At 49.4% G+C, this 24856-nt stretch overlaps 10 protein-coding genes across 10 annotated transcripts; 9 read left to right on the top strand and 1 right to left on the bottom strand.

Annotated features, from left to right (window-relative positions):
* Positions 1–1493: 1493 nt before the first annotated feature.
* N7503_012118 (DUF2293 domain-containing protein) lies at positions 1494–2505 on the top strand (the record flags this gene model as incomplete). Its single annotated transcript, XM_057071664.1, has 3 exons — positions 1494–1706; positions 1769–1891; positions 1957–2505. The coding sequence occupies 3 exons, from the start codon at positions 1494–1496 to the stop codon at positions 2503–2505; spliced, it is 885 nt and encodes a 294-aa protein (XP_056918275.1).
* Positions 2506–3291: 786 nt separating this feature from the next.
* Positions 3292–4468, top strand: N7503_012117 (uncharacterized protein; the record flags this gene model as incomplete). The annotated part of the gene is made up of 2 exons (XM_057071663.1): positions 3292–3537; positions 3608–4468. 2 exons carry the CDS (start codon positions 3292–3294, stop codon positions 4466–4468), a joined length of 1107 nt encoding a protein of 368 aa, XP_056918274.1.
* A 183-nt stretch (positions 4469–4651) lies between these two features.
* Positions 4652–6854, top strand: N7503_012116 (pseudouridine synthase PUS7; the record flags this gene model as incomplete). The annotated part of the gene is made up of 2 exons (XM_057071662.1): positions 4652–4845; positions 4901–6854. 2 exons carry the CDS (start codon positions 4652–4654, stop codon positions 6852–6854), a joined length of 2148 nt encoding a protein of 715 aa, XP_056918273.1.
* A 234-nt stretch (positions 6855–7088) lies between these two features.
* Positions 7089–7889, bottom strand: N7503_012115 (uncharacterized protein; the record flags this gene model as incomplete). The annotated part of the gene is made up of 1 exon (XM_057071661.1): positions 7089–7889. The coding sequence occupies one exon, from the start codon at positions 7887–7889 to the stop codon at positions 7089–7091; it is 801 nt and encodes a 266-aa protein (XP_056918272.1).
* Positions 7890–9296: 1407 nt separating this feature from the next.
* N7503_012114 (uncharacterized protein) lies at positions 9297–10550 on the top strand (the record flags this gene model as incomplete). Its single annotated transcript, XM_057071660.1, has 2 exons — positions 9297–9398; positions 9450–10550. 2 exons carry the CDS (start codon positions 9297–9299, stop codon positions 10548–10550), a joined length of 1203 nt encoding a protein of 400 aa, XP_056918271.1.
* An 857-nt stretch (positions 10551–11407) lies between these two features.
* Positions 11408–13194, top strand: N7503_012113 (elongation of very long chain fatty acids protein; the record flags this gene model as incomplete). The annotated part of the gene is made up of 2 exons (XM_057071659.1): positions 11408–12303; positions 12361–13194. Exons 1-2 carry the CDS (start codon positions 11515–11517, stop codon positions 13192–13194), a joined length of 1623 nt encoding a protein of 540 aa, XP_056918270.1. The 5' UTR covers positions 11408–11514.
* A 1438-nt stretch (positions 13195–14632) lies between these two features.
* N7503_012112 (MFS transporter) lies at positions 14633–16404 on the top strand (the record flags this gene model as incomplete). The annotated part of the gene is made up of 2 exons (XM_057071658.1): positions 14633–15431; positions 15482–16404. The coding sequence occupies 2 exons, from the start codon at positions 14633–14635 to the stop codon at positions 16402–16404; spliced, it is 1722 nt and encodes a 573-aa protein (XP_056918269.1).
* Positions 16405–16934: 530 nt separating this feature from the next.
* On the top strand, positions 16935–20221 carry N7503_012111 (glycoside hydrolase family 35 protein; the record flags this gene model as incomplete). The annotated part of the gene is made up of 6 exons (XM_057071657.1): positions 16935–17741; positions 17792–18785; positions 18837–19130; positions 19187–19258; positions 19309–19396; positions 19447–20221. The coding sequence occupies 6 exons, from the start codon at positions 16935–16937 to the stop codon at positions 20219–20221; spliced, it is 3030 nt and encodes a 1009-aa protein (XP_056918268.1).
* Positions 20222–21505: 1284 nt separating this feature from the next.
* Positions 21506–23718, top strand: N7503_012110 (Zn(II)2Cys6 transcription factor; the record flags this gene model as incomplete). Its single annotated transcript, XM_057071656.1, has 4 exons — positions 21506–22439; positions 22492–22909; positions 22962–23247; positions 23308–23718. The coding sequence occupies 4 exons, from the start codon at positions 21506–21508 to the stop codon at positions 23716–23718; spliced, it is 2049 nt and encodes a 682-aa protein (XP_056918267.1).
* Positions 23719–24217: 499 nt separating this feature from the next.
* On the top strand, positions 24218–24445 carry N7503_012109 (uncharacterized protein; the record flags this gene model as incomplete). The annotated part of the gene is made up of 1 exon (XM_057071655.1): positions 24218–24445. The coding sequence occupies one exon, from the start codon at positions 24218–24220 to the stop codon at positions 24443–24445; it is 228 nt and encodes a 75-aa protein (XP_056918266.1).
* Between the last annotated feature and the right edge of the window lie 411 nt (positions 24446–24856).

Below are 24856 nucleotides of genomic sequence, written 5' to 3'. Positions count from 1 at the left end.
CGCACCTGGATCTTGGTCCTGCGCTAGCGTCGCTTCGTTCGCCCTTGCGTGATTCGCGGCTCATGTCCGTTAATTGTGGTCTACCTGTCACTGTACTTTTGCCCCCTCATCTCAGATTTAATACTTCCACCTGAGCATGCGGATAGCCAACGATGGGGTCTCGGATTCCGACTTTCTCCCGCAGTTTGTTCGAATCCCCACCTTGAGCTCCCCCGCCTACCGGGATCCGATGCCGTTTCTTTCCAGATCTCGTTGATCACAATTCCATCCAGAGTCTTTCGCTGTTTCGGAAGCATTTTTCCATCCTCCATCCGATCCCCTGGCGACCGGTGGAGATGGGTCACGCCGTGGCGCTTCTGACTGGGCCGAATCATGGATTAGGTGCAGTTGGGCACGGATCCGCTGCGGATCCTGTTCCGGATCTTGATTTCCTGACTGTACGTACGGAAGCAAACAACGTGCCTAAACCTGTAATCCATGCCTGCGGCAAAACACTTGATCAAGGTCTGGCTCCACTGAAGCTGCGATGGCCCCGTACGGCTCCAGTCCCATGCTGTTTCCCCGGTCTACATTACGCAGTACAAAGTACGCAGCCCTAGAGCTCGTCTAGCTGTAAAATTGTACCCCGCTTATGATCTTTGTCAGATCTATTATTGGATCGTGCCTTTCATTGGTGCTTAGGCCACTCATTGCCGACCTCCAGAGCAGGTACTGACAGCGTGGGCCTCTCCAGGGCCGAAGAATCAAGCTTCCTTTGAATGTTTGAACTTGAATACATATCAAGTCACATTTTGAAACACTGAGAGACTTCGGCCCCGGAGGTTCATATTTCTCCAAGTACGGAGTACCTTCCGATATAATAAATCCCGTACCTATTATTTCGCCGCCTGGTGGGATTCGCGAAGATAGAGATATATGTATTATGTTCTTTCTTGTCTCTATCATTTATTCTAACCTTGGAAGACTATTATATAATTACTACTAAATCCCAATGCCGACCTGGGCAGGTGAACGCACGCATATCGCCACACTTGACAAGATATATATCTCCCTATTTGTTGAGATAAATACTGGAAATTTCCACCAATAGTCATTTTGAACTATTAGTCTCCTGGGCTACTTGTCTGGCTTGTCCTTCATTCAGATAATTATACAATATTATTGCGAATTAGCCCTGTGTATACGACCTCGGGACTAGAGATATTCCATCCATGGATCTGAAAGTCTTCCCCTGGCAGCCTGATATCTCAGGCACATGTCACCCCACAGCCACTTCGATCAAACGCCGCATTCAACGGGTGTCTCAAATAGTGAGTTCAAAGAGATTGCTCATCGAAGCCTTAGATAGCCTTGAACGAAAAGACGGGAATCAGTCAAAGGGTATTTGTCGATCACGTACCACGAAAGGGCTCAAAAACCACAGGCAACATCCCCGGGCATTGTTGACTCAAACTCTTACCACCCTTGTTCCACCCTCACTGCACAATTCCATTATGATACCACGCACAAAGCCAGAAATTCATCGCCGGAAGAGATTCACTGGTCGACGCCATCGAAGAGTCCATAAACGCTCCTCAGACCTCGCCTCCTCCCCAAACGCCACAGGCTCTCGCAACTCTTCACTGATCTCCAGATCTAAGCCCCCCAGATCCAAGGCTCCGTCAAAACCTGGCATCCTTCCTGACTCAGAAGATCCGTTAGAAGAAGTATATCACTATCCAATACTTTGATAATTGGCCGGGCAGTCCGAATACTTACCGTTACACAGAACATATTTGAGCGTGCCGCCATGCCGGAAGGCTATGTGTTTGTCCCCAAAGGCGACGTGTACATAACCAGACACTGCCGAACTAATACCAAGACGTCCAATCGGTTAGTCTACCTCGTTTATGTGAGTCATTCCAAGTCTACAACAAACACAATTGCACCGAGACCTCACTACTGACAAAACCACAGGACAAGGCTGCCAAGCGAACCTTGGGCATCAGAGTCCCAGAAGAAATCTATACAAATGTGTCCAAGCTCGCAACTTCAACGGCAGAAAAACGTGCCAGCGCTGTCAAAGTCCGCGATGGAACTTTCATCACGCGTGGCCGGAAATTGCTCCGCAATGTGTTTCCATTGATGCCCAATGAGACGCTCGAAATAATCCTGAACCACGCATTCCTCAAGGGGTCTGGGCGGGTAGGACGTACTTCGACTACGACAGATAAACGTAAGGCTACGCTCGCCGTTGAAGCTCATATCCGGCATAACCACACGCCTTATGAAAGGCTACTTGCATCTGGATTGGAACGATGCGAGGCGCGAGAGAGGGTATGGCCTGAGGTTAAAGCAATCAAGAAGGCTTGGGAAGGAAGCGAGGAAGCGAAGAAGATCGAGATGGTTTTGCGTCCGGCCCATACTGATGACGATGATGCTTGTGTTGTTGTGTCTGATGATGACGACGATGCATGTGTTGTTGTGTCTGATGACGATATTGATAATGTTGTTGTGTTGGATTAAGGCTTCTATGGTACTAAAGGATCTACAAATGGGATCCAGGTTGCATGGAGGGGTTTGCAGTTGGACCATCGGGAACTGTACTGTACGAATAATGACTGATGACGGAATGGAATGATATGATTTCGGACAGGCATGAATTTAACAACCTGTTTAGGTACCTAATGGACCTTGGCTGGATTACTGCTTAATAGCTTCCAAGATTGGTACCAATCATGTCTCAAATGTTCCGATTCCGGCAAATGGGGCATTGCTTGTAAGTAAAGCGATGCAAACAAATAAATAAGAGGGGGGTTCGAACAGCTTGGCTATAGATCAATGTGAGGATTGATAAAATGTGTACTTATTTTTGGCTAGGGAAACTGAATAGCTTTGGAGGCACAAGATAGAATTTCATGTCGCATCTATTTTGGGGATTTGTGGGGAACGGGGCTCACAGCAATAAGCACTAAAGCCCGCCCCGCAGACTATACCAAGGGTCCAGCAGTTACAACCAATACCCACCCAACCAGAAGATGGACGCCAAGTCTGCTAATGTTTCGAGAACTGTTCAGCCTTAGTCCCTAGGTCATTTGCGAGCCTTACAACTGTGCACTGCCTCGATGTGCTCTGTTCATAGCGTTCGTCTCCCCCGACTCCAGCCATGCATCGTCAACCATGCCTCCGCGATTGCGAATTTTTAGATCTCGAGGGCGACTAAACATTGCCTCGGGGATCGCTTGTCTAGTGATGTTTACTATTATAAACGCTCTAGCGTCACTGGAGAGCGCTCTGAACCTCCGCCCAGACATGCAGACCGAGAAAGAACCCCGATATCTACATCGTTCCGGATTCCGCACAAATCCTGATGTCAAATATGAACAACGGATATCGGATGCCTTGCAAGACATTGAGAAGCACGAACGGGCACTACACGGTGGTGATGAATCGTGGGATATGATATGGCAGATGCTTCTGCAAGATGCTCCGACGCCTGAGAATCGCGGTCCATATTCACTGCAGATGGAGGAAAAGAATCCCGAATGGTCATACAAGGTGAAACCCAAGCCTCTTGGCTGGTATCGTGCTCCCTTGGCTAAATACTTTATTTCTTCATGCACTATAGCTCATCACCGGCGAATTGGCTGAAGAGCTTGTCACAATTACCTTTTCCTCCGTGCCCGGTCTTGCCAGTCTTTACCATTCCTATCCGCATTTCGTCCAGCGGAGTGATTTACTACGGTACCTTGTGCTGTGGTACTCTGGTGGCTACTATGCAGACATGGATGTGGTTCCAGCCCGCAAGATCAAAGACTGCCCGGCGACAAAAGATTTGGTATTCAACGAGAGCGCTGATGTTTCCCTCGTCCTTGGGATCGAGATCGACGAACCCTTTGCCACCTCTGAGGAAATGCACTTCTGGCACTGGGCGCGTCCCTACGGATTCCTCCAATACACAATCTACGCACCGCGACGTTTTAGTCCGTTGTTGCGAGAAGTGATTGTTCGAGTCATATCGCACACCAAGCGCCACTTGGACGAGAGTAATTTCTTTATAGGTCCGCGTTACAACGAATTAACGACGCTTGAAATAACTGGTCCGGGGGTTTTCACCGACGCCATACTGGATGTATTGACAGATAGTTTACCTGCTTCACATCCACTGATTACGAGATCAATTGAGGCCGATGCTGCCCTTGGGGAATTGGGTCCCCGGGTTTCAGAGGCCCCGTCGCAGCGTGTGACATGGGCCCCTTTTCATCGTCTACAAGAGACATTATGTGTCAATGGATCTGAAGCCAAAGAGGGAAAAGAATTCGGGGGATTGTGTGTTTTGCCCATTAATGCTTGGGCAAATGGACAAAGGCATAGTAAAGCGGAAGGGATGAACAGTCCCCATGCTTGTGTCAATCATCGATTTGGGGGCACTTGGAAGCCCTGGAAACACAGCTGGAAGAGCCAGCTATTCAATAGCATCCTGTCATGATCGATTCATAAAATAAGAGTGTCGTTTTAATCCTTATATTCGTCCTACAGAGAAAAGTAAGAGCCTCATCTGACTGTTATGAAACTTCCCGATCCGGATCTTAGGGCTGGCCCTACTGCGCTATTCCCGATACGTGACCAAAAGTTCTGCAACGACGCAACGACTTCGATTCATCACGCTACAATGGATCGCCCAGAAGTTGTCGAGCCGCCGCAGAAGCGGCAAAAGACCGATGTGTCTGAAGCTGACGTCATTGTTGATGTGCTGCCCAAGACTGAGGCTGTAGAGGATGCGCAGGCTGCAAAGGAACGAGAAGTCGGCATCAGGGAGCTGGTTACCGGAAACATCGATGGATTCTCCGGTACCTTGAAGAAGAGGTGCGCAGTCTTGAGCAGGGAGATATTACCACTCTTACTAACACGCTTAATTCAGATACACTGACTTCCTGGTCAATGAGATCACACCCTCCGGTCAAGTCCTTCATCTCCGAAACCCATCCGTACCCGAGGCTCTGAGCGAGAAGAAGAACGAGACACAACAGCCTGAAACCCAAGAGCCTGCACCTTCCGCGAAGGAAGAGGCCCCCGATGCCGAGTTCAAATTATCGGAAGAAGACAGGGCCTTGCTCTGTGAATGTCTCGGTGAACAAAATGCTACAGACACCATTGACATCCATGCGCGCGCCATGGCCGATCGCAAAGCCAGACCGACTGAATTTGGAAAGGTCACCCTTCAGGTGACCGACCGGGACCAACGTACCAAGATTCACATGGCGATTCGTCGTATCTTCAAGTCACAGCTGGAGTCTACTACCGATAACGAGGGCAACCTTGCCATAATGCCGGCCGCCAACCGCTTCAAGCGCAACGCTCAGCAGCAGAGTGGACGTGGCGGTGGCCGTTCCGGAAGTGGCCGGGTGAGCTGGGATGAGTTGGGTGGTCAATACCTTCATTTCACAATCTACAAAGAGAACAAGGACACCATGGAGGTAATCTCATTTTTGGCTCGTCAGATGAAGATGAACGCCAAGTTGTTCCAGTTTGCTGGTACCAAGGATCGCCGTGGCGTCACTGCACAGCGCGCCTGTGTTGTCCGCGTTCACGCCCACCGGCTTGCCAAGCTGAACGCTACCCTTCGTAATGCTCGTTTGGGCGATTTCGAGTACCGCAAGCACGGCCTGGAGCTTGGAGATCTTCACGGGAATGAGTTTGTTATCACACTTCGCGACTGCCAAGTTCCCGGCGTTAGCCTTCAAGACCCCCAAGCTGCTGTCGCGAAGGCCACCGAGATCGTTGGGTCCTCGTTGAAGAACCTCCACGACCGTGGTTACTTCAACTATTATGGACTGCAGCGATTTGGAACTTTCTCGACTCGCACCGACACAGTTGGTGTTAAGATTCTTCAGGATGATTTTGAGGGTGCCTGCAATGCTATTCTGCACTACCCCCCTCATGTTCTCGCCGCGGCAGAGGAAGGCGAAGCCTCAACCGCTCTCATCAGCACTGATGACAAGTCCCGCGCCAAGGCGATCCATATTTTCAAGACCACAGGCAACATTAACGATGCTCTGAACGAGCTCCCGCGGAAGTTCTCCGCAGAGGCCAGTATCATTCGTCAACAGGGCTACGGAAATAATGATTATCTCGGAGCTCTGCAGGCTATTCCTCGGAACCTGCGACTCATGTACGTACATGCGTACCAGTCCCTCGTATGGAACTGTGCTGCTAGTGAACGCTGGCGTCTCTACGGCGACAAAGTGGTCGAGGGCGATCTTGTTATTGTGCAGGAGCACCGAGACAAGGAAAAGGGCGCAGCTGAGAACTCCGATACCATTGATGCGGATGGAGAGATCATTGTGGTGCCCCAAGGCGGAGATAGCGCCAACTCCACTGATGACATGTTCACGCGGGCGCGCGCTCTGACAGCGGAGGAGGTTGCGAGCGGCAAGTACTCTCTCTTCGACATTGTTCTTCCCCTTCCTGGATTCGATGTCATCTACCCTCCCAATAAGATGACCGACTTCTACCGCGAGTTCATGGCCAGCGAGCGGGGCGGCGGTCTGGATCCGTTCAATATGCGACGCAAGTGGAAGGATGCCAGTCTCAGTGGCAGCTACCGCAAGATTTTCAGCCGCATGGGCGCTGACTATTCCTACGACATTAAGCTGTATTCCAAGGAGGATCAGCAATTCGTCAAGACCGATTTGGAGAACCTGGAATCGAAGCCAGAAGCTCCTGCTGCTGAATCCAATGCCCCCGCTGGTGACAAGTTAGCTATCGTGCTGAAATTTCAGTTGGGATCGAGTCAGTATGCCACCATGGCACTCCGCGAACTGTCCAAGGGTCTGGTTCAAGAGTGGAAGCCTGACCTTGGTGGAGGTCGGTAAGCTTTAGCCGTCCGCAGATATTCTATATATGAATTTTATGGGCCAACAGCCATAGGAGCACCTTACCAATTAAAAGTACCTTTCACGATGTCTCTGATTACTCATCCGAAATCTTAAGTAAAGTGGTGAAACCTTGACATTGGAGATATGCAGCATGGGGTGTCAATATAAAACAAAAATTCAGCGCCATGGCTCAAATACACTTGCAAGAATATAAAAGCCTATAATCGTCCTTCATCGGAACGGATGTTGATGGTCGTTCGGCCTAGGGCTACTTCCATCAAAGGACGACACCGAAGACATATCATCATAATCATGCCCATGAGCACGGTGCTCATCAGAAACAACCGAAACCAGATCATCATCAGCGGCCCCATGATTTTCAGAAGGCAAACGTATCTGCGATCCTACCGCATTCGCTGGCGAAGTCTGCTCCGTCGCATTGGGCCTCTGATCCCTCGAAACCGTCACCCCATAGCCCATCTCCGAATGAGACTCATGCGCTGCCATCTGTCCCGCCGACACCTCACTATCTCGAATTGCTGGAACATCCATGATCTGGGACATGGGCGGGCCGGACAGTATCTGTGTAGTTGAGATGATTTCTCTTTCGTCTGTGTCGTAGGTTGGTGATGTGGGGACTGCACCACGTTGCTTGCGGCGACGACGACGGATGAGGAAGAATACTATAGCCGTGATTGCCAAAGCGCCGACGATGGCTATAGGAAGAGCGATAGCTAGCTTTGTGGTTATTGACTCTCCGCCTGAGTGACTGGCTGCCGCAGTGGTAGTGGTAGAGCTCGAGGTAGAGGTAGCCGTGGGACTTGTTATTAACGCCGTAGATGCTGTCGCCGTTGTTGCGGCTCCACTGAGGAGCGTCGCCCCCAGTTGACTCTGTGTCGTAGTCATAGTTGCAGCCGATTGAACAACTTCCGTGGGATGCTGAGTCGTGGCAGTATGCTCATTATTATCACTAGGACTCCCTCCAGTATTCTGGGGCGCTGTCTGCCTCCTCAAGAATTCTAGTATCGCCATAATTGTTGCAGATCGGTAAAAAGACTTGCTGAGCGCCAAAGATCTTCAAGATAGAATTCAAACAAAGGGAGCAAGGACTAAAGCGGCACAATGGGTGATCGGGGGCCAAAATAGATGCTACTCAATAGGGCATAAGCTAACACGCTCGGCGTATTGCACTTCTGTTTTAGACCGGTGTGCCTCGAGTTCATTAATTTCTGAATGTCTTCACGACAGAGTAAAGGGAGAGAACCAAACACAGCAAATAATCACGATATGAGAAGAACATAAAAAGTACGAAGGATGTCACCAAGGATTATGGAGTGGAGAAGGTGGACACTGGGGTTTTGCAGTGCGACACGTCCTCCTTTCATTACAGATACGCTTACGTTCAATCGGATGTGTTGGTCCAGGTGGCTCCTTCAGAATCAGATTCATTGACCGCGTAATACTAAACGCCCGCATTGTCAAAATCTATAATTAAAGAGGGCGGCTCACATTTGGGGGCGGCACGTAAGATCGGCGGCAAGTCTAGCTGTTTTGCGTTTAGCCAGAAGCACTCGGGGGCTCCATGTCAGACTTGCTGATTATGATTGGTGTTGATAATCCACCGTGGTACACAATTGTCTGCGGTATTTTGGCATTAGAATTTAAACTCCTAAAACATTAAACGGCTTCTTGACATCAATCAATAGATATCCTGGGACCCCTCTTATGTACTTCGTATTCGTATGGACATGAAGAAAACCGGAATGGATAATCAAACACTACAGTCCAGAGGCACTCATCTCGTATTAGATCAAACCCACTCCTTGTTGATCCCTCGTATTTCGGTAGTCTCCTGAGTATGTGCATTTCACTCGAGCATCCGCAGCCAGGGATCAGTAGCAAACCTTGCGCGCCCACCTCTATTCAGTTTGTTCTTCCGTCTCGAACTCTTCAACGTTGGATCGAACATTATGGTGACATCCATAACCTGTCATGTGTGGAGTTTTTGACTTTTGATCTGGCAGAGCTGCTGGCAGTCAATGTCGTAAGGATAGGTTTGTATTCTCTACATCTCTGTCAGAAATTTGATCAAGCCCCTCCCATAATTGTGCTGGTGTTTCCTTGCAACTTTGCTCTTGGACTTTGTTGTTGCCTTGTATCCAAATTGATAGGACGCGGAAGGTCAGGATATTTGAAGCAAACCAAGGAGGTGTCAGGTGAGAAAGCCACAGTTAGTATGTGAATTTTGAAAGATATATATGTTTTCGATCCTTATCCCGAATCCGATCTTTGTATGGAAAGACTGTCGACATTGGATGTTGACAGTCACTGCTGCAACCTTATTTGAGGGAAGCTTACCAAGAAACACGTGACTGTGGAGTAAGCGGGGTTTGAAGACCGTGGCCGAATGATTCTAGAAGGATCATCTACCCTATTATCATGAGTGGATTCAGCAATGTTGTCAAAGGGGGCTGGCACCCCAAAGGAAAAGAAGGGGCCAAAGAAAGTTGGCGTGGTGACTTCAAGGGCATCAATCAAGTGGTCAGTTACCATGTTCGTGGCCAATGCCTCGGTTACTAACCTGACATTTAGGCGGGATGGATGGGCAAGGGCAGGGACCCCAGCGCGGAGCAAAGTGAACATGTCTCTCAACCTCTGTCATCTCTCAAGGACCCATCATCGTTTGGACCACCCCCGAAGCATATCAATTTCCATGGCGCGGCCGCGGTGAACGAGACAACCCCGGACCGGCGAGGTCTAGGGGCCCCCCTGGCCCACGAGCAGATTGAGCAACAGGATACCCGTCAGCGACAAATGTTTGAAGCGGAGGAAGAGGAAGCACAAAAGCCAAAGTCCCCTCCGGTGCCGTATCGCGTGAACACAACTGGGTTGTCTACAATCAACCTGCCTCCTCCTCCAGTCCGACGCCTCGACTCACCAACTTCTGCTCCTTCCATAAGCGCAAAGCCGACCGTCTTGAAGCCGAAGCCTCAACTCCCTCCCCGACTCCCTCCACGGAAACAGTCGCCTGTTCAAAATCCGTCTCCCCCACCACCCTACGCTACTGGGTCGCCATCACCCACCCAGGTATATGTGAATCAGGAGGCAGCATCCCGCCTCGCCAACGCTGGGGTGTCAGTTCCCGAATTTGGTATCGGAGGAACGACCGGCACTTCCCAAACCACAAAGGCCAACGAGGCACCTGTTCAGGATTTGCAGTCGCGCTTCTCGCAGTTGCGCACCGATTCAGGATCCCCCAACAAGGGGTCTCCGCCGATTCCAGCCCCGCGCCCGGCCAATTCAGCGGACTTCCTTCCTCCAGCTCCAGGATTTCGCGATCGCCATGCCGACACCATTGATATAGGGAAGAAGAAATGGGGTGGAGTGACGTCACGCTTCAATACTTTTGTTGAAGACCGCAAATTTTCGGCCAATGCGAACAAACGGATTCCTCGGCCGCCCGGGCCAAATTCACCGGTGAAAGCCCCGACAGTAGCGCCGGCAGTAGCACCGACAGCAGCACCGGTGAGCCCGAACTCTCCTACTTTGGAGACCCAAGCGCGTAAAAAGCCACCTCCACCCCCTCCGAAGCGAGCAGAAATGCGCGCTGCGCCTACGATGCCCGGTGCTTTCCCTCAGGAGTCATCAGTCCCGGCGCCACCGCCCGTACCTCATAACACCAAACCCCGCTGAGCGGGGCACATGCGACTTGTACAACCTTATCTCGGGCCTGGCGCCAAATCAATGGAGTGTTTGGATAGCATAGAAGCTGGGTTTCTATCATTTTCATGTTGTACTATCACCCCAAAATATAAACCGATACTCCGACACTTTGTACAACGTAGCTTACCGATTCTCCCTTATGATTGGCATCCCTGGCCTCGGCCGCATGTGAAGATCCGGCCGATCTTACTGCGCCGAAGATGTTGGGAACTGCCAATGCATATTCGCCCCCCTGATATTCGAACTATCATTTCCCAACAACAGATCTTTCCCGGGAGTAGTATTCAGGCATGTGCATGTTATCATCGTGCAGAGTGAACCCCCCGCGGTGAACCTACTGTATATCCACTGGTTATATCCACTTAGAGCCGAGATGAGTCAGCAGGTCCACATTGTGTGACGCAAGAACAATGGAATGAAATTCTGGAAAAACCTGGAGATTGACCTTGAGTGGATGACCACATTATGATTCGATACTTTATTTGGCCTTAAAAGCTGAGATTTGGGTTGGGTTGGGTTCGGTTGAATTCGGTATAGGCGTCTACTCTGTATTGATGCCTATGTGCTCAAGGTCGCATGCTTAGAGTATTGAATAATTAAGAATGAAGATACATGATTAGAATTCATCATCTTTCACTATGTAGAAAGAAAGAAATGCGCAATTCAGCTCAATTCACCCAAAATGTCCAAACCCAAAAACCCGTCGCCTTCCCCCAATGACATGTCAACCTCGGTTCCCCAATTCCCAACAAACGTAGGCTCCACTGCGATAAGTCTTTTTTCTTTTATCGCGAGTGGAGTCGCTCTTTAGGCTATCACTGATTTGGTGAGGGTCTACTTTTTTTCTCTCTCTCTTCGTTCTTGAATTTCCCCTGGGGCTTTTGCCAATCGCTCGAATCCTTCGCAACCCCTGGTCAATATAGGGAGAGCAACGATGTATGACCTCAACGTGCCTTCCCAATTTGGGCCGGCCACCATCCGGATCGGCTTCCCTCGCTCTTCCCTTCTCAGCTTCCCTCCAGCTGAGCTTCCTGTAACCATTCCTGCGCCCCACGTGTCGGAATTCTCTTGGAAGCAGCCCTTCAACATCCCCAATGACCTCTACAACCAGGTGCTGGATGTGCGCGTTCCGATTACTATTGCCAGCGTCTACGCCTTGACTGTCGTCATAATCAGTCGCATTAATAAGAGTCGTGGCTACAAGCCATATGCATTCAGCCATTCGCCTTTGTTCAAGCTCTTCGTGGTGCTGCACAATGTCTTCCTGGCTGTCTACTCTGCGTGGACGTTTGTGGGTATGGTCCAGGCCTTTGGTAATTCCTTCCCGGATCGCAACGATAGAAATGGGTTGATTGGTGTCGTGGATTCACTGTGCAAGATCAATGGCCCTCGCGGCTACGGCAATGCCGCAACTTACAGCACTATCACCGACGAATGGTCAATTTCCAACCCGGCCTACAAGCTGAGCAACGATCTCCCCGATTCGACGGATGTTGGCCGTCTCTGGAACCAGGGCCTCGCTTATTTCGGCTGGCTCTTCTACCTCTCTAAGTTCTACGAGGTCGTGGACACCGCAATTATCCTGGCAAAGGGCAAGAAGAGCTCCACCCTGCAGACTTACCACCACGCCGGTGCCATGATGTGCATGTGGGCTGGTATCCGTTACATGGCCGCTCCTATCTGGATCTTCTGTCTCGTCAACTCTGCTATCCATGCACTGATGGTATGTGAAGCCTTCGCTTAGAACCGTATACAACACAGTGACTAATTGGATATCTAGTACACCTACTATACTTTCACAGCTTTGCGCATTCGTGTCCCGGGTGTGATTAAGCGCAGCTTGACCACCATGCAGATTACCCAATTCGTCTTGGGAACTAACATGGCTGCTGCCTACCTCTTCGTGGAGTACACTGTCCCCTACCCCGTCGGTAGCACCGCCTTGCGCCACCTGTCCAAGGTTGCACCCACCGTGGTTGCTGCCACCGCTGAAGAAGGTGTCGTTCCTTGGCTGAAGAAGCTTGCCCTCCGCGCCGCTGGTGCCGAGGGAATCGCCGAGAACGTTGGCAGCACTGGTGCTGCCCCCATCACCAGCTCTGGATACACCCAGGAGATGGTGACCTGCATGGACACTACAGGCCAGGCGTTCGCGATCTGGCTCAATGTGTCATACCTCCTCCCCCTGACTTACCTGTTTGCCCGCTTCTTCGTGCGTTCGTACTTGAAGCGTAAGGATCCTGGCACCAAGCAGGCAACCCATATGGAAGCTGCCGAGAAGGCCGGCATGGACGCTCTCAAGGGCCTCAGCCGCGAAATCCAGAGAGCAGCCATTGAGGGTGAGAACAGCGAAGCCACCGACGAGGAAGTTATCAAGGCGCACGTGCAGAAGATTGTGGAGCAAAAGTCCACCCCTGATTCCCCCATCCGCACTCGCGCATCGGCTGCCAACAAGGGAAAGGCCGCGGCTACCAGTCAATCTGGATCCGACGACGGATTCTCTACCGTGCCCGCGAAGAAGGGCGCCAAGAAGCAAAAAGCAACTCAAGATACGCCCACAAGTGTTTCCGACACTAAGGGCCAAAACCCATTCGGGGTCCTTGGCAATGACGCATGATCATGGAAATTCGACCTTGATTTTGCTGCATTATCTTGGAGTCTTGGAGTTAGGGGAAAAAAAAACTTCGTCCTTGTGACACGAGTGGAATGGTGATAAGACCCTCATAGTCACACGACTGTCATTTTCCCACCGTTCATTGGTGATACTGTAGACTTATGTCCAGTATGCTGGAAAGTTCCCCATCAGCCGTCAGAAGAACGGATACCTTGAGGTCTTCTCGACGGCATAGCATTCTCAATGCTGAGGATCTTCGCTTATTGGTGAATTTGGGAAGGGTTGCTAAAGGATTATTGGACAATGTTTGCGATTTGCGATCTGCAGTTTGGATTTGCTTGCATGGACATAGCCGCTTTTGCACGACAGTTGAAATATGACTGGATTGTACATCATACTTGAAGTTTAAATGAGTTCATATATATGCCTACGCTGGGCATAGTAACTTTATCAACGATCCACCTAGTTCACCTATCAATGGGATAGGTATATTGTACTACTAGTGCTTTAGAGCCTCGGTCGATCAATTTCAACAACCTTGTAGCATCGCGTGCCTTAACCTAAGCCAGAGCATCAAACCTTTGAAGACCATCATGGCATCACTGTCGTTTTCCAGTCGAAAGAATAATGTTCTGCTCGGTGCGTGCAGAGCCCGAGCCCCGCGGCCTCGATTATTAATCACTTAACGTTCCAAACATCACGGCAGAGCACAACTTGTCAACTTTCAGAGCTTGAATAAAGCACAGACCCAATCGCACAGACATCGATCTCGTAAAACAAAAGGTAATTCCGTCATATAACTATCAAGCACGGGGCTAAGATCTTACTCCCGATCCGGAGATAACGTTAGAAATCATGCCAAGAAATCCGATGAATCATAGCCATGGAAGCCATCTCCATATGCCAGGGTTTGATAACGAAAGAGGCTATTCGTGTCAGCTAGCTGAGTAATAATTCGTATTTCCAATCCAGGGTACATCCATGGGTGAGCTGTAGCTTCGTCCCTTATTGGCTCGATGCGTTTTCGGGATCGGGGGATTTCATCTCCCTGGTGGGTCTGACGTGCTCGAAAGGCGCGGGAGAAGAGTTGAGACGAGTTGATTTATAACAAAGGACGTGATGGATAATCATAATTGGATGCAATGGAAGATTTTCGAAGCATATTTGGTTTATTTTGGCCTTATTTCCTAATTCCGTATAATATTTCTCATGAGGCAGGACCCAGATGATGCTGCGGTGACGGTATATAACCATGTTCAATTTCTTCGAACGGCATTCCTGGTCATCGACACCTGCAAACACCTCCAAAGTTATTCTGGTGGTTGAATAGCCTCTGCCACTTTCTAGTCACTGTTCGGCAGCAAGATCCGACGATATCATAGCTACGTGCTTCGACCCTACAACTATACCTATCAAAGTTTATCTTCGAGGAATCATTGCAATGGAAGCTGTTATTCGAGAAGCGCCAATGGGGCAGTTGGTCCGATTTCTGACTAAAAATAAATACCTTCAATATCCCGAAGAGAAGCCTGGCTTCGAACTCCCCGAGCCATGGATTCAAATGATGCAGAGCCTCGAGGCTACCAAGAGCAAGCCCGAGAATCCTGAGCCTCAAGAGGGAAGACATAACTCAGGCCAAAGCGATGCTATCAGCCATTCCTCGACTCTACATGAGGATTCTGAAATGAATGCACAGGATCTTGAGAAAGTCAAGTCTACTCCGATCACCCCCAAGAAGACAAAAGATGGGGCGATTTTGGTGGATTGGTACTACACCGATGACGACGAGAACCCTCATAATTGGTCTAATTTAAAGCGTGCACTACTTACGACGATCATTTGTCTATACACATTTGTCGTTTATACAACATCGGCCATCTACACCGCGTCGGAGCTGGGTATCATGAAGGAGTTTGGAGTCAGCGAGATTGTTGCCACGCTAGGTCTCTCGATATACGTTCTTGGATACGGTACTGGGCCTTTGATCTTCTCCCCCTTAAGTGAGATCCCTATTATTGGACGAAACCCCGTGTACATTATAACCATGTTCCTCTTTGTCATCATCTCCATTCCGACGGCTTTTGTTGGCAATTTCCCTGGTTTGATTGTTCTACGTTTTCTTCAAGGATTCTTCGGCTCTCCATGTCTTGCATCAGGAGGTGCCTCAATTGGTGACATGTACAGTCTGAATGCTCTGCCATATGCTATGATGGCATGGGTTGCTGCGGCATACTGTGGACGTAAGTGACAATTCCCCATTCTCGTGTACTTTCATACTGACTTATCATAGCTGCCCTGGGTCCTCTTCTCAGTGGATTTGCTGTTCCAGCTGAATCTTGGCGTTGGTCGCTCTTTGAGTCTATCTGGGCCTCTGCCCCCGTCTTCATTGTAATGCTCCTTTTCCTTCCCGAGACCAGCACCCCGACCATCCTGCTGCGACGTGCCCAGCGCCTTCGCAAAATCTACAACAATGAGCGCTTCCTGTCTCAATCCGAGATCGACCAGAAGAACATGCGCGTTTCGGATGTCGCCGTGGATGCTCTGATCAAGCCCATGGAGATTACAATCAAAGATCCTGCCGTTCTTTTCGTCCAGATATACACTGCCATCATCTACGGCATTTACTACTCATTCTTCGAAGTCTTCCCCCTGGTCTATCCCGTCGACTACAACATGAATCTCGGCCAAGTCGGCCTAGTCTTCCTTTGCATCTTGGTATCTTGCATCTTGGCCGTTGCCATCTATTTTTCATACCTGTATTTCTGGATGAACCCCCGCATCGCACGTCTCGGGTGGCCGGTCCAAGAAGCCCGCTTGCTCCCCGCTCTTCCGGCTTCCTTCGGTCCCACAATCGGCCTCTTCCTCTTTGCCTGGACGGCCCGAGCCTCCATTCACTGGATCGTACCAACGATCGGTATCACCATCTACGGTGCCACCGTGTTCATTGTCATGCAGTGTGTTTTCGTGTATATTCCTCTCTCTTACCCGAAGTACGCTGCCAGTCTATTCGCAGCCAATGATTTTTTCCGGAGCGCACTGGCCTGTGGCAGTGTTATGTTTGCCCACCCGCTATTTGGCAATTTAGGGGTTGCGAGGGGTACTAGTCTTCTTGGTGGACTGAGTGTGATTGGCATTGTTGGTATCTGGCTACTTTACTTCTACGGCTCGAGGCTTCGGGCATTGAGTAAGTTTGCCATTTCTGCGGAGGAATGAGTGGGCTTGTCGCTTAGCTCGTATGTGGAATTTTACAAACTCTTATTTGATGTGAGGTAATTTAGTAAGTTTATAATTAATCAACGTCTCTTCTCTCCGATATTAGAATTTCCCAATTACCAGGAAATCCCAAACCGAGGCTAGACTATAAGCAATCTATAAGCAATCAAACCCTGGAAGGATGTAAACATTGAGCCCGTTTTGTCCGCAGCAATGACCCAATTGGAATTGTGCCTATGCGACACCTCCAGATTTTCAATTCCAGCATCACTCACCGGCCTTCTGTGAGCAATGTGAATGGAGGAAAAATATCAGAGCGGAAACCACGCCATGCGGGGGAGATGGAGTACGGAGCGTCGCTTAACCCCGCTGCAAATTGCACTGACTTCTAACTAAACTCAATGCGACTAGAGCAGCTCCACCACTCCGGAATTATACCTAGAATGATGCAATGTGCCTGGTTTTCGGAGTATAAAGGAGACAATGTCCAATGTCGAGCGGTTTGCTAACTTTAATCCAGTCGTTCTAAGATGGTTGGTCTGGGGAAAGTACTCCACAGTCTATGGATTGCAACCGTCTTTCTCGGTCTGCCTTCCACTGCCAAATCCTCCGAAGCTACCAAATGGCCGCTCCACAATGACGGATACAACGAAGCCGTAGAATGGGATCATTACAGTTTCCAGGTCGACAGCCAAAGAATCTTCATCTTTTCAGGTGAATTCCACTACTGGCGTATCCCTGTCCCTGGCCTGTGGAGAGATATTCTAGAGAAGATCAAAGCTGCAGGCTTTACGGCCTTCTCCTTCTACTCCAACTGGGCATACCATGCCCCAAACAACCAGACACTGGATTTTTCCACGGGCGCCCATGACATCACTCCGATCTTCGAGCTTGCCAAAGAACTGGGATTGTATGTCCTTGTGCGCCCAGGGCCGTACATCAATGCTGAGACTACGGCCGGTGGATTCCCCCTGTGGCTCACGACGGGCGATTATGGCAGTCTCCGTAACAATGACACCCGTTACACTAAGGCCTGGACGCCCTACATGACGGAGATGGCTAAGATCACCAGTCGCTACCAAGTCACTGATGGAGAGATGGCTATTGGCTTTCAAATTGAAAATGAGTATGGTGACCAGTGGATTTCAACTTCCGAAAAGATACCCAATAACACCGCTATTGCGTACATGGAGCTTCTCGAGGCTAATGCCCGCAAAAATGGCGTTACGATTCCATTGACAGCCAACGACCCGAACATGAACTCGCTTTCTTGGGGCACTGATTATATTACCGGAGAAGGAAATGTTGATATCGCCGGCGTGGATTCGTATCCATCTGTAAGTGTGGTTCACATTTGTGTATGGATAATCATCTGATACAGATATAGTGCTGGACCTGCGACATCAGCCAATGTGACTCTACCAACGGAGCTTATGTGGCGTTCCAGGTAGTAGACTACTACGACTACTTTCAAGATTACCAGCCAACACTGCCCTCATTCATGCCAGAGTTCCAAGGAGGTTCCTACAATCCCTGGGGTGGACCGGAAGGAGGATGCGCCGAGGATTTGAACCAAGATTTCGCCAATCTGTTTTACCGCTGGAATATCGGCCAACGCATCACAGCAATGAGTTTATACATGATCTTCGGTGGAACAAACTGGGGTGCTATCGCTGCACCCGTGACGGCATCCAGTTACGACTACTCATCGCCTATCTCAGAGGACCGCTCTATTGGAGCAAAGTACTACGAGACAAAGCTGCTGGCTCTGTTTACTCGTGCTGCGAAGGATCTGACCAAGACCGACCTGATCGGCAATGGAACACAGTATACTGATAACACGGGTGTTCGCGCATATGAACTGCGGAACCCGGATACGAACGCCGGGTTCTATGCCACTTTCCATTCTAACACTTCGACTTCTACGAACGAGGCCTTCCATCTCAAGGTTGAAACTTCTGTTGGGAAACTGACTGTCCCCGCACATGGGGGTGTCATTCGTCTAAACGGGCACCAGTCTAAGATCGCTGTTACCGATTTCACTTTCGGATCTAAGACACTGCTCTACTCGACTGCCGAAGTCTTGACCTATGTTGTCTTTGACGGTGTGCCGACCTTGACTCTTTGGGTTCCGGCTGGGGAATCCGGGGAATTCAATATCAAGGGAGCGAAGAAGGGATCGATCGAGTCGTGCGAAGGGTGTTCGGGAGTCAAGTTCATCAAGGAGCATGGTGGATTGACTGCTACCTTCACCCAGTCGTATGGCATGAGCGTTTTGGAGATAGACAGTGTCCGAGTTATCTTGCTTGATCGCACTTATGCTTACAAGTTCTGGGTGCCTGCTCTCACGACTGACCCGAGTGTTCCGGACACGGAAAGTAGTATGAACTGTTCATCCTTGCCTCCTTGATGACTTACTAACCCATCAATAGTTCTTGTCCAAGGCCCCTATCTCGTTCGAGGGGCCAACATCTCGAAGTCAAAACTGGCAGTCACTGGTGATATTGTCAATGCTACGACAATTGAAGTTTTTGCTCCGAAGGCCGTGAAATCCATCACCTGGAATGGAAAGGCCGTCAAGACGAAGCGAACAGCTTACGGTAGTTTGAAGGGCTCGATCTCTGCACCGAAGTCTGTTACATTGCCAGCACTCACTTCGTGGAAGGCAAAGGACAGCTTGCCGGAGCGCTTCACTACCTACGACGATACTGGTGCAGCTTGGGTTGGTAAGTATAGTTCCTGCTGAACTACTGAATTACGATGAGAGCTGACAATGCTCTAGCTGCTGACCACATGACGACTTTGAATCCTAGAGAACCCACTTCTCTCCCTGTACTATATGCAGACGAATATGGTATATACTTCTCCTTAGTACTTGGTGGTATGCAATCTAACAGCTTGCAGGTTTCCACAACGGCATCCGTCTCTGGCGCGGATATTTCAATGGCAGTGCCACCGGCGTTACCCTCAACGTCCAAGGAGGAACAGCCTTGTAAGCTTTTTACTCTCCACACCAAAGGCAAAAGCTCACACTATATCTAGCGGTTGGTCAGCTTGGTTGAACGGCAAATTAATTGGATCGTTCTTCGGCGACGCAACAGACGAACAAGCCAACCTCACACTCTCGTTTTCCAACGCAACGGTCAGCACCAGCACACCCAATGTCCTGCTAGTCGTCCACGATGACACAGGTCACGACGAAACAACAGGAGCCCTGAACCCGCGCGGAATCCTCGACGTCGACCTCCTCGGTTCCTCCTCAGGCTTCACTCACTGGCGTATCGCCGGAACAGCAGGCGGCGAGTCCAATCTCGACCCTGTACGCGGCGCCTACAATGAAGACGGACTTTACGCCGAGCGAGTCGGCTGGCATCTCCCCGGATTCGACGATTCGACCTGGGAGAGCGTTAGCGACAGCTCAAGCCTGAGCCTCGAGGGTGCCACAGTTCGATTCTTCCGCACAGTTGTCTCGTTGGATCTCCCATCCGATTATGATATCTCGATCTCGTTCGTCTTGGGTACTCCGACTAGCTCGGTGATTACCTACCGGTCGCAGCTATTTGTGAACGGATACCAATACGGACGATTCAATCCGTATATTGGAAACCAGGTGGAATTCCCCGTTCCACTCGGTGTCTTGAATTACAATGGTGAGAATACCATATCAGTCGCTGTTTGGGCACAGTCTGAAGAGGGTGCTGCTATTTCTGTGGATTGGAAGGTCAATTATGTGGCTGATAGCTCGTTGGATGCGAGTGAGATTAATGACGCTAGCCTGCGGCCGTCTTGGACGAAGGAGAGGCTCAAGTACGCGTAATCATTGAGCGAAAGCAGTACCATAAAACTTGGCTATCTAATTTCCAAGTTTGACTGCCAAAAGGGGCAAATTTTGGCTTTCTACGCCCTTCGAAATGCAAGAGGAATATCCAAGTGGAATATCAGGGTTTTCAATTCACGAACATCCTGTAGTAGTTTCCAAGTTCAAACCATATCCGGCGGATATCTTCATCGGAAATCAATATGATCAGAACAAGTAACAAAAAACAACGAACTCCAGTTTGGCCATGTACAGCGAGCTCAGTTTGCGCGCAACGATTGATTTTCCTTCCAGCATATATGAGAACGAAGCAGAGATACTCGCCGCAAAACTGTCCAATAATGGCAGTCCACAGGCGGCAGATATGTGGAGAACTGGGTAGATATCAGCATCAAAACTGGACCTTCGAGCCCAATTATGAAGTTACCATAACCTGAAGTATCGCTTTTTGGGCACGTGTAGCTGTCATAGCTACTACTGGCATTGCTGATACAGTTGATCGTTGCCAAAGCAGCCGCGCGCTTGGATGCAGGACGAGCCAGGTGTTCGAGACCTGGCCTAGCGCCATTCTGTTGGGATTTTAACTGATTCCCACAGACACAAATATCGTATTCTACCTGTCTGGACCGGCTCCCTGAGGGGGTAGTCTTCTCCGTACGTTTCTGAGCCGTACAAAAATTAAAATTCTGCTACTTACCATAGTGTGTGGTCCATTAATCACCTTTTCCTATTTTGGGGGGTAGAACGACTTGTCTCGGCATCATCAATGCTGCATTGAACAAGAGATGGCTTACTGGAAAAATCGCTTGCTCTTCGAATTCTTCTACTCCGTAATTTTGCTCATTGGACGGTTCAATGCCTAGTAGCAACAAGCTAGCCGCACAATTGTGACCAACAGTATAGGCAGCGAACTTGGGATCCAGGACTACTTCATTAGCAATACAAAATTTCCCGGCAATCTCTAAGGTCATGAGGGTTGAAGATCTAAGACAATGACCATAATATATTTCTCGATGTATTGAAACGATGTTGATTCTCGTTAGATGGCTAGGTTCAGGAAGATCCAAGAATCAAGAGGAGAGGCAGGTTGAAAGGCGAAGAAAAAGGCGTTTTATACTCGAGAAGGCCATGTCAGGATACAAACGAAACATACTATACAAACCAATCCAACGCATGATCACCTGAGTCAAATTGCAACGGCTGTCACTTAGTAAGCAATGGTGCCTGGTTCACAGGACTAGATTGACTCCGCTCGATTTGCAGTCTACAGATAAGCAGATCAACATGGCCTCTCTACGAAAGAACGGTCTGCTATCCTCGTGTGAGCCCTGTCGCAAGTCTAAACTCCGATGCGACCATCAATTTCCAACATGTGCGAGATGCGCTCGAACGAGCAAGTCGGACCAATGCATCTATCGCCGTTCACCGACAAGAACAGCCAACTCCGAATCAGCGACATTGACGCCTACGTCAACCCCCCAGCCAATCCAAGATGCAGCTTCAGTTTCAATCCGCGAGAGTCAGTCGGCTCTCAAAAGGAGACGGCTGTCACAGTGCGAATACCTCGGAATGACAAGTCATTTCACTCTTTTCCAAGAAAGTACCGATAACTTGGCGATTTCACTTCCCCATGAGGAGAGAGCCAACGTCAACATTCAGGACCCGATCTCGAACACGATACCCATCGAAAGCGATGCAGTACGCCGAGGTGCACATATTCTTCAACTTCTAGCAAATCTCCCAATCTATCAGAGAATCACAGAAGCTTCGATTAAAATGACGCAAGAAAGCGGTGTTCTAAGCAAGCCTGTCATTGAGCTCACTTTCAAGTCCCTGAAAAGATTCGCAGGATCACAATCATCTACTGACTTCTCTGCGTTGCTCAGTCGTTCACGAGAGATTTTTGGCCTGTTCTCATCCCCAATCCCAATTCACTCCTCAGTCAGTATAAACGACTTCATGTTATCCATGTCATGCAGGTGGGAGATCATCGGCTTGGCTTTCTCCTGCTTAGGAGTAGCTACCGCGCTGCCCGGTGATTGGGACTCAATAGTCGAAGGCAAGCTCGTCGGATCTAGGAAAGATTTAGGAGAACTAGCATTGTCAGCAACAGAGACATGCTTGTCATTTTGTAATGAAGCCGGCGTGTTGAATGATGCCGTCAGTTGGCTCATTTCCCAACGACTCTTCCTCGCCACTCTGGTCCACGGCGATCGAGGTAAGTAGCGTGTGTACATATCACCCTGATATTTATTCACCAATTACCTTAGACTACCGGGCATGGAGAGCATTAGGAGATCTTTCAACAATCATTTTCACCCTGGGCCTCAACCAACCTCCCTGCGACGAGGATGCGCCTTTTTGGCTCGTGGAAACTCGAAAACGTGTAATGGGCAGTGCTTTTAGCTCGGACAAGCAAATGGCTACATTTCTAGGAAGGCCTCCACGCATCAGTTGGCGCTTCTGTGACATCACGCTACCCCTTGATCTCAGTTTCGATGATATTATTGCAGAGCCAGAGGTCCGGGACAGGGCGATCAGCAAACTCGATGCTGATGGTTGGAATACAGAGAAGAACGACACACAAGCAGTCTGGCTGAGGGCTTATTTGATTATGGGCCCTGTGCGAGAAAGCATTCTAGAATTATCGCTAAAGCAGCAAGGCGAAAATCTCCCGGCGAAAATTGAGTAATGCTGCCTGCTGTGAAGTGATGTATTACCCGCTGATCTTAGTCCATAGGGAGCTCTTACAGCAGTCTCATCAGGCCTGGTTAGGTCTCCCTCCATTCCTCCATCGACCGCAGGATTATGCAACATATGGTCTAGACTTCAAACAGAGTGTCTATCTCCAGCTCCATCTGGACTATCTCTACGATCAATTTCTGCTTTTTCGAATCCTCTCCAAACGTCAAAACACCTGGTCCCCAGATCTTGTCAAGGTTTCCCATGAGATCCTGAGCGAAGTGCTATTGCTTATTGAAAGCCGGGTGCGGTCCATGAGACTAACTCCCGAATTGTCTTGGGTGGTGAGCTCTTCTCATGCAATTCCCGTGCTCGATTCCTGATTCTCTAATCTGAAAATCAAGATATCCTTCTTCGGTCTTCCATCAGCCGGCGTTCTTTCTATTGAACTCGTCCGCCGCGCTTCTCAACAGTCTATCGACCCGTCCGATCCTTCAAGTTCGGCACAACATTTTTACCGTTCACGAGTTATACAGGACCTAAGCATATTCGCATCTTATCTCCGAACGATCGTTCAATCCCATGAAGGGAATTACGGGATATGTCAGCAGGCCCGAGAGACAATTGGCCGTGTGTTAGACTTTATCTTGTCCTCCGAAATTGCCCAATCGGCTCCTCTCAACATGAACAGTATTGTACCGGATCCCCATTCTCCGAGTTCCACTGATATGGCCAATATCTTGGACTATAATTATTATATCTCACATCTCGATAATTGGCAATTCGAGCTCCCAGATACTTTGCTGATGTTTTGATTGGTCAAAGGGGTTAGTTGTGAGCAGGTTGGTGTCGTGAAAGTGGAGACTCCATCGGGGTCGGGGTCGGGGTCGGGGTCAACATAGATGGGATAGCACCAACAGCAAAGTTACTCTCTCACGTCAGCCATTGTTTTCCCTCGCGTTATCGCAAGGCTTACAGCCGCACTGGCTAACTCAAAAGGGAATCTTAATGGGTGTCGGGGTCGGGGTCGTGTGGGTCTCAATTATCATTCCATCGGGATGTCACGATTACTCATACTTACCTTTATAGATATATATACTGTCTGAAATGCTGAATGACAGGGACGCTGCAACAGACCAGCTCTTAACCACTCCTCTGGATCTACTATATACCCACCGCCTTACCTCACTCAAGTGCTTTGAGTCAAGGTTACCCCGTACCCTAGAGGCCGTTTCATACTTGATCATCTTGAGGTCAAACCCTCAAACAACCCACCATCACAATCCCTCGCAATTCATACCCAGCAATCAAACAATGGCGAACCTGATGTCCCTCCAGCGACCGCCCTCGGCGCCTCTCCCACGCACTGATATCCAACTCATGGGAGATGCGTGGAGGTATTTGAACCGTCAAATCCGGAAGCATCGTGCACGTCGACTTTCGAAGGCCGGGGCACAGCAAGTATGCTATGATTCAAGCTACGAAGGATCAATCATCAGCAGAGCAGATACTCTCGTTGTTTCGGAAAATGCTAAAAAATGAAGAGTTGGTTTCCCATTTGTCATTCATACTAGGAGTACTAGGAGAAGGCCAGTGTTATTTGTTCTCTTTCGGATATAGATTGGATTGCGTTGCAAATGCTTGGACTGGAGGTAATCAAATATCAAATGGCGGGAGTCCTGCCCAGGTGGTTTATAATGTTTGGAATTCCTGAGGTTATTACTTATAGTAGCCCCGGCTAGGGGCTAGATGAACATTCTGTATATTGGTCTGGCGACTTGGCAAAACAGGATTTCTTCCCGAAGTTATCAGTTCCCGATATTGCGTTTGTGAGCAACCGTAACGGTTATTGTATTCAAATGATGGATAGATTAGTTATTCACTTACCAAAAAGTCCCCGGACCCTGTCCTGTACTGGTAGAAGGCTCTTTCGATTTGCAGAAGGAAAAAAAA

This window comes from Penicillium pulvis, assembly GCF_028828015.1.
Source record: "Penicillium pulvis strain IBT 33274 chromosome Unknown scaffold_8_segment0_segment0, whole genome shotgun sequence".
Classification (NCBI taxonomy): Eukaryota; Fungi; Ascomycota; class Eurotiomycetes; order Eurotiales; family Aspergillaceae; genus Penicillium; species Penicillium pulvis.
Note: the sequence above shows the minus strand (reverse complement) of the source record. Positions and strands in the feature narration are given on the sequence as shown.